General features: G+C 35.6%; 1 protein-coding gene across 12 annotated transcripts in view; it reads left to right on the top strand.

Moving 5' to 3' along the window:
* Positions 1-15,613, top strand: part of SENP6 (SUMO specific peptidase 6) — a 73,000-nt gene that overhangs the window by 28,238 nt on the left and 29,149 nt on the right. For 7 of the 12 annotated variants that reach the window (XM_088162144.1, XM_088162141.1, XM_088162146.1 and 4 more), the window contains 4 exons: positions 2,888-2,983; positions 8,152-8,172; positions 13,195-13,265; positions 14,992-15,131. In XM_088162144.1, coding sequence (XP_088018270.1) covers positions 2,888-2,983; positions 8,152-8,172; positions 13,195-13,265; positions 14,992-15,131 — 328 coding nt within the window. The remainder of the gene's footprint in view (positions 1-2,887; positions 2,984-8,151; positions 8,173-13,194; positions 13,266-14,991; positions 15,132-15,613) is intronic. The other 5 variants (XM_014870207.2, XM_014870205.2, XM_088162147.1 and 2 more) reach the window with 1 other exon arrangement.

Raw genomic sequence — 15,613 nt, 5'->3', positions numbered from 1 at the left:
AGCTGGAGAAGATTCTGAAAGTTAATAATACAGTTAAGCTGCTAGATTAAATACAAGAATATCAGATACTTGATACTCTTCATCTGTTCATGGTGATTTTTACGACAATGTTGTAGTCTTTTTTTCCATCTTATCTGTAGAATAGGGACTAAAAATTTCAGATAAATGGGGCTTGACTCAAATGAGCATTATTCTGGCAGAATAGTCCCTAAAATACAGAGAGTAAGAGATAGGAGGAAGGGATATGCAAGGACAGTGAGAAGAAGTATTTGCTGTACTTGTCAGAGAAATTTAAATGAAGCAAAAGGCCATGATCTGTTACCTGGTTAAGCAAATCCAGTATCAAACTCTTAACCTAATTAGTTTTGGTTGTATTTTTTTAATCACGAGGTCTTTAAATAGCTTTATCTTTGCTAGCTTTCAGTAACTTGTATTAAGGCCCTTTTAGGTTTTCTTTGATAATGTTTTGTAAAAATCGTTATTTGATGAACAGCAGGATTAATGTAGTTTGTAGTTGTGTGTTTTTGAAATGTTGTTCTTCCTTCTAGCTCCATCCGTTTGCTCAGTGCAAGATTCCTTTTGTTTTGTCTCTTGAACATGTGGTGTTAAGAATTTAGTAGGATCAGCTGATAGCACGTGATAGTAAAACCTTGTTTTCATCAGAGCCTAGGCTTCAAATCATTCTGTGGTTTCTGAGCTAACATTAATGAAACATTCATTGTTAAAATACTGTAAATTCTTTTTAGAACATTTGTTCTTTCAAGGAACTTTCTGACCATTACATCACCCTGCATTTAGTGTGTTATACTAATTTTCAAGAAATTGCTCTGAAACTTGCAAACTCAGATTTCAGTTCTGATGTGCCTGTTTTGCACCTCTGTAGGACTTTGATTGTATTTTCTGGTGTTTCTGTCTGTGTTGGGTGTGTTCCATTTAGAGAACAAGATTATAGAGCAGATTGTGTTTCACAGCTGTCCTAGTTGGAAACATGTCTGGCACCATATGAACCATTTAAGTGTGCCATCCAGAACAGTCTGCTTTGACTCAAATCTGATCCCTGAGTAGTCTGCGATACTCTGTTCCAGCACCTACTGGAGTTTTCACTACGTGAGTGTGAGGCAAAAAGCAAAAGTGCTGCTTAACCGTTTCCTTCTGCTGTGGGGGCACAAGAGAGAGTTTCACAATCATTCATGATAGTTTGGCAAAGGTCAGATCCAACACACACAATGGTTAAACAGGAGGTACATAGGCTTGCTTGCTCATTTGAAGTCCTTAGGCCTTAAGCATTTGAGAAGGCATTCCTGCAAGCTGTTTCTGTTTTTTTCCTAATACCTTTTTCAAAGACATGAAGTGGGAAGCCAAAGAGGATTTGAGACATTCTAAAGTATTTAGGGCAAGTAGCGGTCAACTTTTTATTGCTGAGGTGGCAAATTGGACAGAAGATTGACTGTAGATTGATCTGGATGATGACTGATCAGCTGGAGTTGCATAGCCTCGACTTAGAAGTGAGATGAGTGTGTTTACTTTCAGGAGGTGGGTGTTTGCATGGATGCTGTTAGTTTTTAGGATGTTGGACTGTTAACTCAGATGGTTTATGATATTTTAAAATTGAATATTCTAGAAAAGAGAATTTAACCCTTTCGGTTTGTTAAATCTTGTTCTGTTATGTTCATGGTTATGTTAGGGGCAGTCAGAAATGCTCTGAAAGCTTCTAATCTTGACTTATCTAGGGCTACTCAAAGGGTTTGTAACGCTGCACTGAAAATTAAAAAGCAAACTAACAATTTACTAATTTTCTTCTTTTGAGGGAATGTAAAGAAAGGATTAGGACTTGCTTGTCAGCTTTTTTTGAATTGTGGTACTTCGGGGTTTTTTTTTATTGTAACTAACAGGACAAATGGCAAGATAATATTTCTGAGAAATATTATTATTCGGAATGCTTTTTCACTTCATTTTCTCTAGTGGAATTAAAATTTCCAAGCAATTAAAAAAGCACAATTTAAACATTGTATTCCGAGCAATTTGAAAAGCACAATTTAAGCACTGTATTTCCGTAATTTGAAACAGTTTGCGTCATCAACATACTGTCTCTTAAAACTTCTGTGATTTTTGAACATTGCAAGCATAGTATTGTGTGATCTGTCACAGCAGCATGCAACATAATTCTTAGGGTTTAATGATCTCTGAGGGAGCACTATATTACTGATCTACTATATCTTAATGTCAGCTTTTACTAGAGAGGGTAACAATAAGAAATCTTCTCTCCATAATTGCTGATTTTACATAATAATGAGATAAAAGTCTAAAGGTTGCAAAGGAAGAAACCCAAGAAATGCTAAGATACACTGGTGAATAAGAGTCTTGTTGAGATACGAGTACCTGGGAATCTTTCGTTTTTTCTTTTTGAAATGTGTTGATTTTTTTTAATTATAACTCATCTTGCATCCGCAAATTTGCTTTGTTTACTTTTTTTTTATGAGGGATATTCCTGAATTCAATCTGTTCACATTATGCACATACAAATCATATTAAAGAAGTTAATATTATGCCTTAATAAAATGAGAGATGAAAGTATAAAATTAGTTATAAATGGTTACAAGTAATTAAAAAAGGCAGTTTCTTTTTGCAGTACAGGGTTGAGTAAAAAAATCTTTACCTTTTCTTCCAGGAAAAAAATTGTGTATATTCCTATATGCCTATTTTATTATGAGGCTGAATGTTTTTATGCCTGTAGAAGGATCCTAACAACGTGTATTATTGGTTCAGAAATACTTTAATACTTGGTCTTGTGTGGCTGGTCTTGTAAAACTAGGACACCACATGTTTTACCTAAGACTGTACAAACTCACCAGAGTATTTTCTTAAACATTTCTCTGTATGTTTGCAGTGAAAATGCTCAGAATATATCTGGTCCTGTTACTGTGGTACATGGCAGGCGCTTTCACCACGCACAAACAACCGTAGTAAAAACAGCAGCCCAAAGGTAAGACTAATTACATTTGTTTTTCCAGATGTTTCAATTGTAAAAATCCTCTCTGGTGTTCTATGTAGTGTTTTTCCTTATGCTATGAAGTGTTTTAAGAAAACGTAAGTAAACACATGGGTGCTTTCTTGGTTATGAGCTTTGACCTTAATTACTAAAGTTCATAAAACCATTTAGTAATTACTAGAATATAATACTAGAATTTAGTAATTTAGTCACAGCAACTCCAACTTGTGTAAGACCCATGTAAAAATTAAATTATAGATCTGAAGATTGTATATGGTCTGTAAATATGGTGTAAAACATAGCAATTGGAACATCTAACAGAAGCAAGGTTTTGCATCTATGTAAATGATTTTTAGAAAGGATGACTGGAAACTAGGGAATCTTACTGAACTATGCTGAATTGAACTTCATTGGTTTGAAACTAAAAACCTTGTCAAACTTCTGTAAGTTGCAGGGCTGGTTCTAGGTGTTTTTTACACCCAGTGTTTCACAAACATGTGAGATAGCAACTGTTTTAAGGAGTTTTCTTTAAAAGTTTATCCATTCAGAGCTCTTCTTGTTTATGAATTCTCTGGATTTCCACCATCCCTCATGAGAGCTTTATCCTATCTGCATTTTGTAGTTTACTTCTGCCACCTTTTTTCTTCTCTGTTTTTTAGTATAGATTTTTTAGGGTGGTGGGATCGTTCAGGCATTATCTTTTTTTTTCATCCTACTTCCCTCAGTTGGATTTGCTGATTTCAGAAAAAGAAAGCCCATATACTATTGTGAATAAATGATGTGATCCAAACATGTATTAGAGTAATCTGGCATTGAATAAACAGACTGAAATAGGAATTTTGCAGTCACAAAATAATAGACTCATAGAACAGTTTGGGCTGGAAGGGACTTCAAAGGCCAACTAGTTCAACCTCCTCCATAAGCAGGATTATCTTCAACTAGATGAGGTTGCTCAGATCCCCATCCCACCTGACCCCTTTGCAGGGTTGGGGCAGCTACCACTTCTCCCAGCAGCCTGTTTCAGTGTTTCACTACCTCATTGTATAACACTTCTTTCTTCTGTCTAGACTGAATCCACCCTCTTTTACTTTTAAACCATTATCCCTTGTCCTATTGCAACAGGCCCTGCTAAACTGTTTGTCCCCATCTATCTTTTAGGCCACCTTGGAGTACTGAAGGCCACAATAAGGTCTCCCCTGAGCCTTCAATTCTCCAGGCTGAACAACCCCAACTCTTGCAGCCTTTCCTCACAGGAGAGTTGCTGTCTTATCCTGTCCTTGAGGACTTAGGCTGTTGCTTCTTTCTGTTTCCATCAGTATATAGTCTGCAAATAGTATATAAGTGTATATATATGGTATATAGGATGGACATTTCCTTCCCCTTAGTAATAGCAGATGCAGTAGTAGGTATCTCTCTTTCAATTCTTTACATTTATTGTCATCAGTGAGAGGCTGAGGACTAAAAAGGATTGGCAGGTTTTACCATGAGTTAAGCTGAAAGATGAGGTATATGTTATCACTGTAGTTTAGGCTGAATCAGTTGTGCTTTTTCTTGCATTAAGTCCTATTTAGAATATTTTTGTTCAGTGTTGCATTGAGGAAAATGTGGGGCATCTCTAAGCATTCACACACTGGTGGGTTTTGTTTGTTTGTATGTATTTATGCTTACTTTTGTTCATTTGTGAGGGTCTTTTTGGAGGAGTTGTTTATTTGTGGGGTTTTTTGTAATTCTGAAGGATAAAACTTTGATATATGCTGCTAATGAAAATGATTTGAAATAAACAAAATCATGCAAGACTGCTCTGAATGTTGACTTGATAGTACTTGTGTACTAGATTGAGCTTTGCTGTGAAATGGTTCTTCAGCCAGCCAGTCAAAATGGATTCATCTTACCAAGTTCAGTGCCATAGGTTTCTGCAACCTGCTCCACAGATTTGTAATCTTCAGGGGAGGTTAGATTTGCCTGCTTGCCTTTCTTGCCTCTGGGATTTACTTTTTTATAAGCCTACAGTTTAATGTGAAGAAAAAAAGGTGTGACACGCAGAAAAAAACCTAATGCATAACATAGGCAGCTGAATATTGTGTGAAGTAATGGGATAGTAATAATCTTGAGTGTTCTAAATATGTTTTCTTTTAGGATTGTTATTGTAGTTCATTTACCTTAGCAACAGACAATTACCTCTTATGCTAGGAATATTTTTGGCGTTTCAAAGGCAGGAAATAGACATAACAATTCCAAACAGTGTGTTTGTTACTGGAGGATATCAGAGCCAGCATGGTCTAATTGACTGAGGGTGAGCTTTACATAGGAACTTTGCAAATGTTTAATTCAGTAGCTTCTGACTCAAGTGATGCTTTTTAAAAGCTTCTAAATCTGTTTCTGAGTTAGTGGATTGAAAATTAATAAAATGTGGATTCCTGACAGACTTTTTTTTTTCTTAATAAATAAAAGGAGAGAGATTTCAGGGCTACTTGATATTGAAAGCACAGGTTTCTGAGTGAGAAGGCAATAGTCAGAAAAATGCCAACTAAAATAAGACTATTTAAAACTGACCATAATGTGAAATTCCAGACCATATAAAGTAGGTAATATATTTTACTTGTGTAGGATTTTTTTTATATCCTTTTTTGGCTCATCTTTACTGACATTAGGCAATAGTTGAGTTTAAAAGTAAGTGCTGGTGGTGATTCCTCAGAAAGGACTATTTGCAGAAAATGTGAGTGGCAAACCAAGAATAAAGTTCTATGTATATATCAAGACAGAAAAGCTGATAGCATGGAAATTGAGCTCTAAATTTTTGGGTCTTGTTTTCCTGTGCTAATTTGCAGGTGACACGAAGTTATGTTCTGTTAATTTTTTGAATTTTTGGATTTTTTTGTGGTGTGGTGATCAGTAACAACATGGGGAAAATAATTTTATCTAAGCTAATATATTGTACTTAAATCAACGGTAGGTTCTTGAAAGGATAACCAAAAATAAAAACATTATTAAATGAGTTGGGCAGTTTTGGTCTCTGGCACTGACATTACAGATTCTGTTAATTACACTCGGTTCTTTGGTGGGGATGGTGTCACATGGAACAAGCTGATGATGAACTCAGTTATAATCTCTATCAAGCTGAATTTGTGTATGATTTGTACTGCATTTCTTATCTCCTGCAATTTTTTTTGCACATGCATGTTAATTGAAAGCCTATCTAGTATCTGTTGCTCTTATATGCAAAGTGAAGGTTTCTAGCACTACAAAATTTGGTATTTCAAAATAATATTATAAGTATTCATTTTTTTTCCAGCGGAATCTGGGGATTAAATTAAAATTTGTTCATGTCTGATGAACAGGTTTTCAGATACAGCTTGCCCTAGTGTTGTAGTTGGTTCACACTGTTTTGCTTCATTTAATGGGTGCATGGTTCTGTCTTATGCTATTGACTGACTGTTCTTCCAGACTTGGCATTGAAGTAGCATGTATGTACTGCATGTTTAACAAATCTTATGCATGAGCTGCATGAAGCAGTTGGTAAGAGACAGTGATCAATCTAGAATTCTCGTCTCTTAATCTTCCTGAGGTACAAAAGCAAGAATTTCTTTAAATGCTTTCTATTGGTGAGGAATTTTAAAACAAACACATAAGGCATCTAATGTAATGACAGTGCATGGTATTGTGCATTCTGGAATTTTTTTTTCCTGCCTTTAAGTTTCCTTAGCATTAGGTATGTGTTCCTTAACAGGGTGACGCTTTGAAGCACCTGTAAACAAGCTACCTACATACAAGTTACATATGAACTGTGCCAAGGATGCAAAGATACAGGATATGTCTCTATCCAGACATGGTTTGGATCTGACTGCATTGATAAACTGGGATGTGACCTGCACAAAAGCAGCGTTTATTGTCAGTAAAGCCTAGCTAGGAGCAATTCTTCTCCACCTTCACACAGCACTGGCTCATTACCTCCCACCCCAGTTTTAAGTTGCCACGGTCACATTCAGTTTTGCAGTCCTTTTACTCTCTTCCCAGAGCAATATGGAGATGGAAAGTACTTTTTTCATACTGCAGTCTGTAGGATTATCAGGACTACATTCTTACCTGCTTTGCTTCCACTCCTGCTGTTTTCTGAGTAACAAGATAATTAGTTTCTTCTATTCTTGTGAGTGTACTGTTTGTGAAAAGGAAAGGAGGATGAGTTTTTATTACTGTGTAATATCATTACTCTATTTAGTTTGGCTGAAGTAAAACAGGAAACAATTTGAATTTGTTCTGTTTTAGAATACATTTAATGTAATGCATGTATGTTGGAAGTTTTTTAGGCTTTTGATGTTTGGGAGGAACAATCACATAGATTAAAAGCTTACAGCATTCCATACTGCAAATTTTGAAAAGACAGAAGACGTGTAGATACAATTTTCAAGTTGTCTGTGTGCTAAGCTTCGTTAGATTTATTTTTGTATTGGTCTTGGTATACAAAGGATCAGAATTGTGTGAGCATCAGCTACATTCATTTCTATGTTAACTAATGTTAATGGAGGTGCTTGTAAAAGCAGTGGCCCTAGTTCCTAGGTTCTTTTTGGATATTTTTGGTTGTGGCCTAAACCTCAGAAGGAGGTTTCCATTTAGCCTTCTCTAGCCTTTCCTTGTCGTTTCTTACATATTTAAGGACTGCTGCTGAAATTTGTTTCTCAGTTTAAACACATATATTTTTAATAGTTGGAAACAAGTTCTTTTTCTCTTTTGCATGGCTATCAGGGATTGTTTTAGTGGTTGACCTCTGTCTTAGAAGTCTTTTCCAACCTTAATGGTTCTGTGATTGGAAATGAGGATTGATAATAATTCATGTATTAGAACTCTGTTTACTGGCTTCTACATTGCAAGTGAATTGAGATGCCCAGGTTAAGTTCAGAGTTAATCACATTTTACTCATTGAAAAAGAGTCAAGTCAGTGTATTTAGACTACTGACTGTTGCTATCTGTGAAGTAGTGTTTGTGCATTTTTAATTACTTTGACAAAAATGTGGTGAAAAATTATAATTCATGTTTGAAAATTAGACTGGTTAGTGAAAGACAATGAAACAGTTACAATTTATATTTAATAACTTTTGCATTTAGTGATGTGCAACACATGTGGGGCTTTACATCTTATGTGTTTTTTTCTTTTTTCATATTTTAAGCAATCTGGACCGAAAGGAAAGGTAAGCTTACTGTTGATCAAATGAGCATGGCAATAAGCATTAAGAAAATTAACAGATTGAGTGCTGTATTAATGCTAGCTAAAGAATATTCAATCCAGTCAACCATATCTGCTCATATGTGATAGGGGTTGATTGTTTTTAGTTTTGTTTTTATGGTTCACTTACTTGCTTTTATTGAAAAAGGACCTTTACATCCATCTCTAAGTAATGCTTTGTTACTGTGAATTTTGGGTAATTTTCCACCGGAAATTTATTTATATATCCAATGCAAAATTGCATAAACATTTTCTGGATTTTAAGAATTAAGTGCTAATTCTTTTTGTAGAGCTGTGAACTTTGTGTAATAGAATAGTTCTGAAGTATCTTAGTAAAATTATTCTGAACCTCTTAGTAGGCTGTTTAACAGCTTTCACTCTATCATCTCAGCGTGGTTTGAATTGCATGAAAGGTTTTCATTGCATTACTGTGTATATTTTGTTCATGAAGTGTATATGTTAAAGCAGTTAATAGAAAATGTATAGCAAAACCTGACACACTGGGTTTTTATTGTTCATTTCAGGCTAATTTCTCACTTGTTTTGCATCTGGTTTACTGCTGTTAATATTTTGTTAGCAGTCTGAAATATCATACATTTATTTTTCTTCATATATAGCTTAAATGTATATGTTAGTGGAAATATTTTCTTGACGGTAATGAACTCATTGAGTTTTTGTAAATATCCTGTCTGTGTAGGTGGCTGTTGGCAGTATGAGCTTGATACCAGGTTGAATTGTTTAAAAATTATATATATGTTTAACTAATAATGATACAAATAGCACAAGTTCTTTGTGAATTCAGGATTTTCTAGATTTATTTCAAATTCAGAAAATCAAGCCTTTCTGTTTTACTGCCTTTAGTTACTTCTTAAAAGGAGTATCAAATAGATACTCATCGGCCAGTTAGTGTCACTGGATGGCACAGAAGAAAAGGTTTGAGTTCCATGCTGGTGTGATTTTAATTTTCTGATGGGGATACCTGCCGATTCTTCATCCAGTAGTACTGGATATGTTCCTTTTTCTTTGCCTGCTTTTTGCTGTTGTCCTAGCAGGGGAAGATTATGTAGGCAGGAGCTGCTAAATTTAGCTTTAATCATTACTGTCATGATAAGTGCAGCAGCAGCTCCTGACTTTCTGGGCCAAATGGGATTGCTGACCTGTGTTCTGAAAACCGTATTCCCTGTGCTGCTGCTTCTCTTTTCAGCCTTCACTTTTTGTACTCTGCTCTTCCTCTAACACATGCTGAAGGTAAATCTCACCTCAGCAGCTTTGTGCTTCAATCTTATTGTACTTTACTGTCTTTTTGTGTAATGATGTAGCAACCAACAGCCTGCCTGCAGTGATACATCTCCAAATAATGCATACAGAAGCAGAGGAAAGGCTGAATAAGGCAGCCTCTCAAAGAGCCAGGCTGTGCATTAAACACAGCTCTTGTGTAAGCCTGCACCTCAACAAAATTAGGAGTTAGTGCAGCCTTTTTGATGTGGCTTATACCAAATTGTAGGTAGCACTACCTCCCAAATCCCCAGATCCAGATTTTCTTCATGTTCATTTGCTTTCTGATATAGACAGAAATTATGGGCCTGCCCCTTCCCCTCATTCCCCTCACCACATTTCTGGTTTTTGTTTTCTTAGAGCAGGATTTTTAAGTGAAAATGTCACTTTTAATCTATCGAGTTTCATAAAGGTCTGTCTACGAGGCCAATGTGAAAATACTGACGTCCAATTCCATCAGCAAGAGACTACAGCAGTAATAATGAATGTTTGCTGAAAATACAAAATCAATGTCACCATTCTGTCTGGGCAAAACACGCTTACTTAAGAAGATTGTAGCATTTAGCAGTTAAAATAAAATATGTCAAAAGTTCATGATGCTGCACAGTCCAGACTGCCTCAGTATTTCAGTCCTATGTGTTGCAGAAAAAGCTTGATTTTTCTTGTTCTTGTAATCAGTGTTTTGCTGTTTGTTGCTTTTACTAGTTCCTGAGATTGCTTTTTGTCAAATGCTTGTCTACTTCCCTTGTACTTAAAGGTACTAAAAGTGCATATAATGTAGGAGCTAAACAAGATGCCTAAAATTGTTTCACCTCTCAGCATTGTTTTATTAACTGTTTCGTTCAGTATAATGGTAATCTTGCATCTTGATCAGCTCAACTGTTTGATCCTTCAATTATTCCCGTTGAAATGGAAGACTTAGGCCAGGGTTTAACAGCAAGAAGGCATTTTTTTAGAAGTGCTGTACGTTCTTAAATCTGTTCTAAGATTTTTTTTTTTTCTGGATAGTCCTTTTAAAGGTTGATAAAATGTTTGATTTAAAAAACAGCCAGTTTCCCTTCTCTTTCTGCACTCACACAAAATTAAATGGCTCAGTGTACTAAGTATTTTACTGGAGAAGGTATTAACGGATCTGCAGCTGTTCAGGCAGCAACAAACACTGTCAGAAGGGCAACTTTGTTTTCTAGTCTGTAAAAATTTCATGGTGGTGTGCTCTCCCTTACTCTGTGGGTTTTTCAGGAAAGGAAAGTAGTAGAAGATGCCCACAGTTGCTGCCTTCTTGTGGAAGGGCTCTCACTGTCTCCAAGAAAGCATAATTTTTTAGGGTTTTGTTTGTTTGTTTGTTTTTTGTTTTTGTTTTTTCTTTTTTTTTTTGCTTAAATTTAAAATTAAATAGCCTTTAAGTTGTTTGTCTTCACGTTTCTTTCTAATTTAATGCAAGCTTGACCTTGCATTCTTAACCACACTAAAGTGTGTTGGGAAAGCCTCAGTTGTCTTGGAGCTAGCTTTTGTGACTTGGGTTTGGGTGTTACTGGTTCATTGTGAGTGTCTTAGTTCTACATTGTGGGAGAAGAAAGATACACTTTTTTTTTTGCTACCGCTTCTGTATTCTTGTGAGTGTTTGGCTGTTTAATAATTATAAATATGTGAGTCTATGCTGCTAACATGAAATTCAGACAGGGTAGATAATGCTAGTGTCTTCTGATTTATTGTAAAAGGATTATTTAGCCTTATATGATAAATGATAACTTTCTCATCTTAATAAGATTAATCTATTTTGCATATTAAAAATGTAATACAAATGTATGATTCTTAGAAGAAAAATTTTGAGTTAGACATGTCGAGAGACTTAAATTGTCAACTAGATTTTAAAAGAAATTTTAGTACTCTAAATCTGCCATATCATTTACTTTGTTTGCTTTCAGTTAAATGACAAATAGTTTCAATACTGTTTCTCGTAAATATCATTTAAGTGTTATATATTTTAGGCATCTTATTGAAAATAATTTTTCTAGAAGTAATTATGTTCAAAACAAGACACTGTTGTGAAATACTAGTGAAAGGTAATTATGACACAAGAGCTTGCACACCCTTACTGCAGTGTTTATATTTTTCAAATCTAGAATGATGTTACAAGATTTTTTTACCCTTTGGAATGTCATGAACATTGGTTTTGATACTACAGCTTCTCATGATGATGAGTTTGAGCTCTGCATTTTGTTTCCACTAATTCTGCCTTAGACTAATTCCACGTGATTTGAATTTTTAAGGAAATCTATCTAAAAAATTAATGTGTTTAATTTATGAATGAATATTCAAACCGAGTTTCCAATTTTGGTTCAGTTTTTGTGTGTGCAGGTATTAAAAATTTTTCGGAGGGAGCAGGATTGTTTCAGAAACACATTTGACACAATCAGTAACAGATAAATTACCTAATCTGTCATCTGTGATATGTTTGCCAGCAGTCATGATAAAGTGCTGTGACGTCTCTACATTCTGAGTAGCTGTGCTTGTTTCTCAATCCTTCTTTCTGCCAGAATTTTCTTTAAAGCTGCAGCCCATCAATACAGTCAAATGTGTTTGGTTTTAGGTAAGAAGTGTCCCAAAGAGCATTGTAGATTAATCTTGTTCCAGCGATATTAGTTAATAATGTTACCTAGAAATGCAGAAAATTCAAAGGTTTTATAATTTGATGCATTAGGAGATGCTGTGCTGAAAGAAATAAAATCTTATCCCTAAAGCTAAAGTCTAATTCAGCCATAGCCGAATTTTTGTCAGATGGGTCCTCAAAATTTAGCTGTTAGTGGAGATGTTACTGCCTGCAGCTGTTTGCTTAGCCCTCTTGATGCTGATTAATGTCCTTGTAATCAGAGGTAGCAGTTTGGGACATGTGTGACCCATTTGCAGCCGAGTGCTTAGCTTTCCAATAAAGCCAGTTTCTGGTGAGTTTGTTGGTAAGGCTTCCTGTGTTTCAGATGTGTGCCATCCTCTGTTTTGACAAGAATAGTAATCTGTAGCTGCAGGTCTGAGTAAGCACTGAGAAAGAAAAGTGCTACAAACAGTAGCCCACATGCACTGAGCTTCAGGAATCTTAATTTGCTATTAGTATGATATGACACACATGTGTAAACTGAAAACATCTTTCAGGAGAATCAAGTAATACTAACAAAAGACTTATTATCCAGTAATTTGTCTATATTACAGTATTTTAAAAACAAGTATATAGGAACCATATCTGCTGTGTTATTCTTTCTGGGTTCTGGCCACAACAGTTCTTGACATCGGATCTCTTTCCTCTGTTTTCCATCTTTTCCTGTTTTTTAAGTAGTGGAAATTGTGGAATCTGCTTTAATATTAAAATAATAGTTGTTTCTGTTCTTGGCTTTTAAAAGTATCTGTCTTGGATTTCATGAATGAGGAGGAGGAGAAGATGCAGGCTTCAATATTTGGAAACTTGGGTCTAAAAGTGACAGACTCCAGAACTATTGATAATTATAGTGGAAATATAGATCAGAAACACTTCCATGACATTTACTATGGATGTTTCTATTGTTCTGGTAATACGTTTTTATATGTACAAATAGCATGTAATAGGAGAAGCTTATTTGTAACTTTCAGATGCATTTCAGGTTTGTTTTATTCATGTATAATTGTGACTATATTATAATGGTGTCTGTTAAAAGAACAACCATACGTCTAATTCATTTTCCAGGAAAGAATACCCACCTCAGCTTCAGAAAGTGGAGGCAGACCATATTAGGTTACCACGATCTCAAGGAGTAGGTAAGTTACATTTAGAGTTCTCATTTCTTCTAAGCAGAATAATTTTTTTAATACCTGATTTGAGTGGGTGTGTTGCCAAATCTTACATAACCTTTAGTATATCTACTTACAGCCTTAGATCATGTTATTCTAGTTTTGTACAAGTTTGCGCATGAAGGGACGGTTTTGCCCTTCTTGACAGATTTCTGCAACTAGTTGAGTCATGTAATAATTTTAAAGTAGGCTTCAGTTATTTTAAAAGCAACAGAAATAGGGGAAACTTAGGATCATAAAATTGGAGATGGAACAGACCTCTGGAGTTAACTAGTCTGAGACCAAACCCTCAGATTGTTTGTGAATTACTGATGAGGAATTTCAGTAGCAGTGTAGAAGAAAAATGCAATGTAGTAGCCAGCGCTTGCTATGAAGTGTATTCATACACTGAGGAAGTTAATAATTAAGAACCAGCATCAACTCTGCTCCTCAGCTGGAACATGCTCTTACATTGTTGTTAGGGAACGCTGATGGAGGTGTAGTAGAAAAAATATAGTTTGGTTTCAGGTGTGGAAATTGTGAAATCGGAAAAGAAAATACCCTGTGTTTTGTGAAGCTTTGTTAGTATAGATACAGTCTGTAAACCTGCTGTTCAGCTGCATAGTCACCTGCCCTGGCAAGTTGTTCTGCTGTGCCATTTTAGGTTAATGTTAAGTAGATCTTCAGCAGTACTACTCTAAAGTTAGTTAAATTAGGAAAAAAACCCATGTATTGTTAATTCTTTTTTGAAAATGATCCATTCTTTAGTTTTGTGGTGTCTTCTCAGAGTGGGATGTTTGTGAGACCATCAGTATGTATATTGAAAAAGTCTTCATATCTATTAAAAAAAATGCAGTCTTTAAAAAAGTTCCAATATGGAGACTGCAATTAAGGGAATATAAATAGCTCTTTTACATTAAAACAATTAAGGCACTCTTGTACAACACATTCAATTTCTTAAAATGCACAGCGAGATTTAAATCATGAGTTTCTGTGTTCCTATACTCTGACAGCACTTAAATAAATGTCCCAGTATAAACCAGGATATGACAGTATAATTGACTACTACTGTGTCTTGTGCTGAATGAGTAAATCTGGTGGTTGACACTTAGCAGTGTTCCCAGGTGGCCAAGAAGGCCACTGGCATCCTGGCCTATATCATCACTAGTGTGTGGCCAGCAGGACCAGGGCAGGGATTGTCCCCCTGTATTCAGCACTGGTGAAGGCCGTGCCTCAAGTGCTGTGTCCTGTGTTGGGCCCCTCCATTTGGAAAGCACATGAGTGTGTTCATAGAAGGGCAGTGGGGTTGGTGAAGAGTTTGGAGCACAAGTTTTATAATGAGCAGCTGAGGGAGCTGGGGGCATTTAGCCTGGAGAAAAGGAGACTCAGAGGAGACCTTAGTGCTCTCTAGAGCTACCTGAAAGAAAACATGTAACCAGGTGAGGCTCCATCTCTTCTTCCATATCTTAGGTGAGAGTTAAAAGTTGTCAGTGAGAGACCTTGCAATAGTATTACTAAAACTACATTTTTGAAGTTACTGTGGGGATTTTTTTTTATTCATGCAACAGATCATGAGATACTTTAAACACTGTAGGTTTTTTGAGGTTTAAAAATCTGTTTATGTTTAGTTCAAGTTAGTGTATGTAAAGAAGTAATTATAACAGTATATGAGTGGACATTCCTTGTTAATGTTTTTGCATCTTTTCCCTCCTAGACAGTGTAATGGAGAATACAGACGAGTCTGAATCGGAATCTGACATTAAGAGAAAGGTGCGACAGAAAAGTCATTGCAATTCATACCAATCTGACTTGAGTCTGTCTTCTGCTACAAAAAAATGCTTAACTCAGTCAAAGGTGGGTTGTATTTTAAAAATGTATAAACTCTTGTTGAACTTTAAAAGTTGTTGCATGTTTTAAAAATAGTCATTCTGGAGTAGAACAGGTAGGTGTTTTGAAAATCCGTAGAGTTGGGAGGAAGACTTACATAATTTAAAAAAAGTTACAGTGATAGAGATATTTAAGTGCTAATGTTGCTACTAGCTGTGAAATATTTCTTTTCTGATTTGAATAGACAGAAGCTGCACTAAAAAGAAAAAGAAGCTGTGATTTAATTGAATAGCTTACTGATAAACCAGAGATTGATAATTGTAATTTGATGAAATAGAGGAACAATATTTTGCTCTTTGACAGAGTATTTTAGTGTCATGATTTTCTGTACTCAAAACAGTAAAGATAACAGTACTGCAAAGGTGCAAGTACTTTTTATTAAGTTGCTTGTTTTTTCAGTGAGAGTAGTTCCTTGCGTATCCAAATGGCATTTTCTGGTCTACATGCAG

This window comes from Sturnus vulgaris, chromosome 3 (assembly GCF_052056855.1).
Source record: "Sturnus vulgaris isolate bStuVul1 chromosome 3, bStuVul1.hap1, whole genome shotgun sequence".
Taxonomy (NCBI): domain Eukaryota; kingdom Metazoa; phylum Chordata; class Aves; order Passeriformes; family Sturnidae; genus Sturnus; species Sturnus vulgaris.
This window is presented reverse-complemented; position numbering and strand designations above follow the sequence as displayed.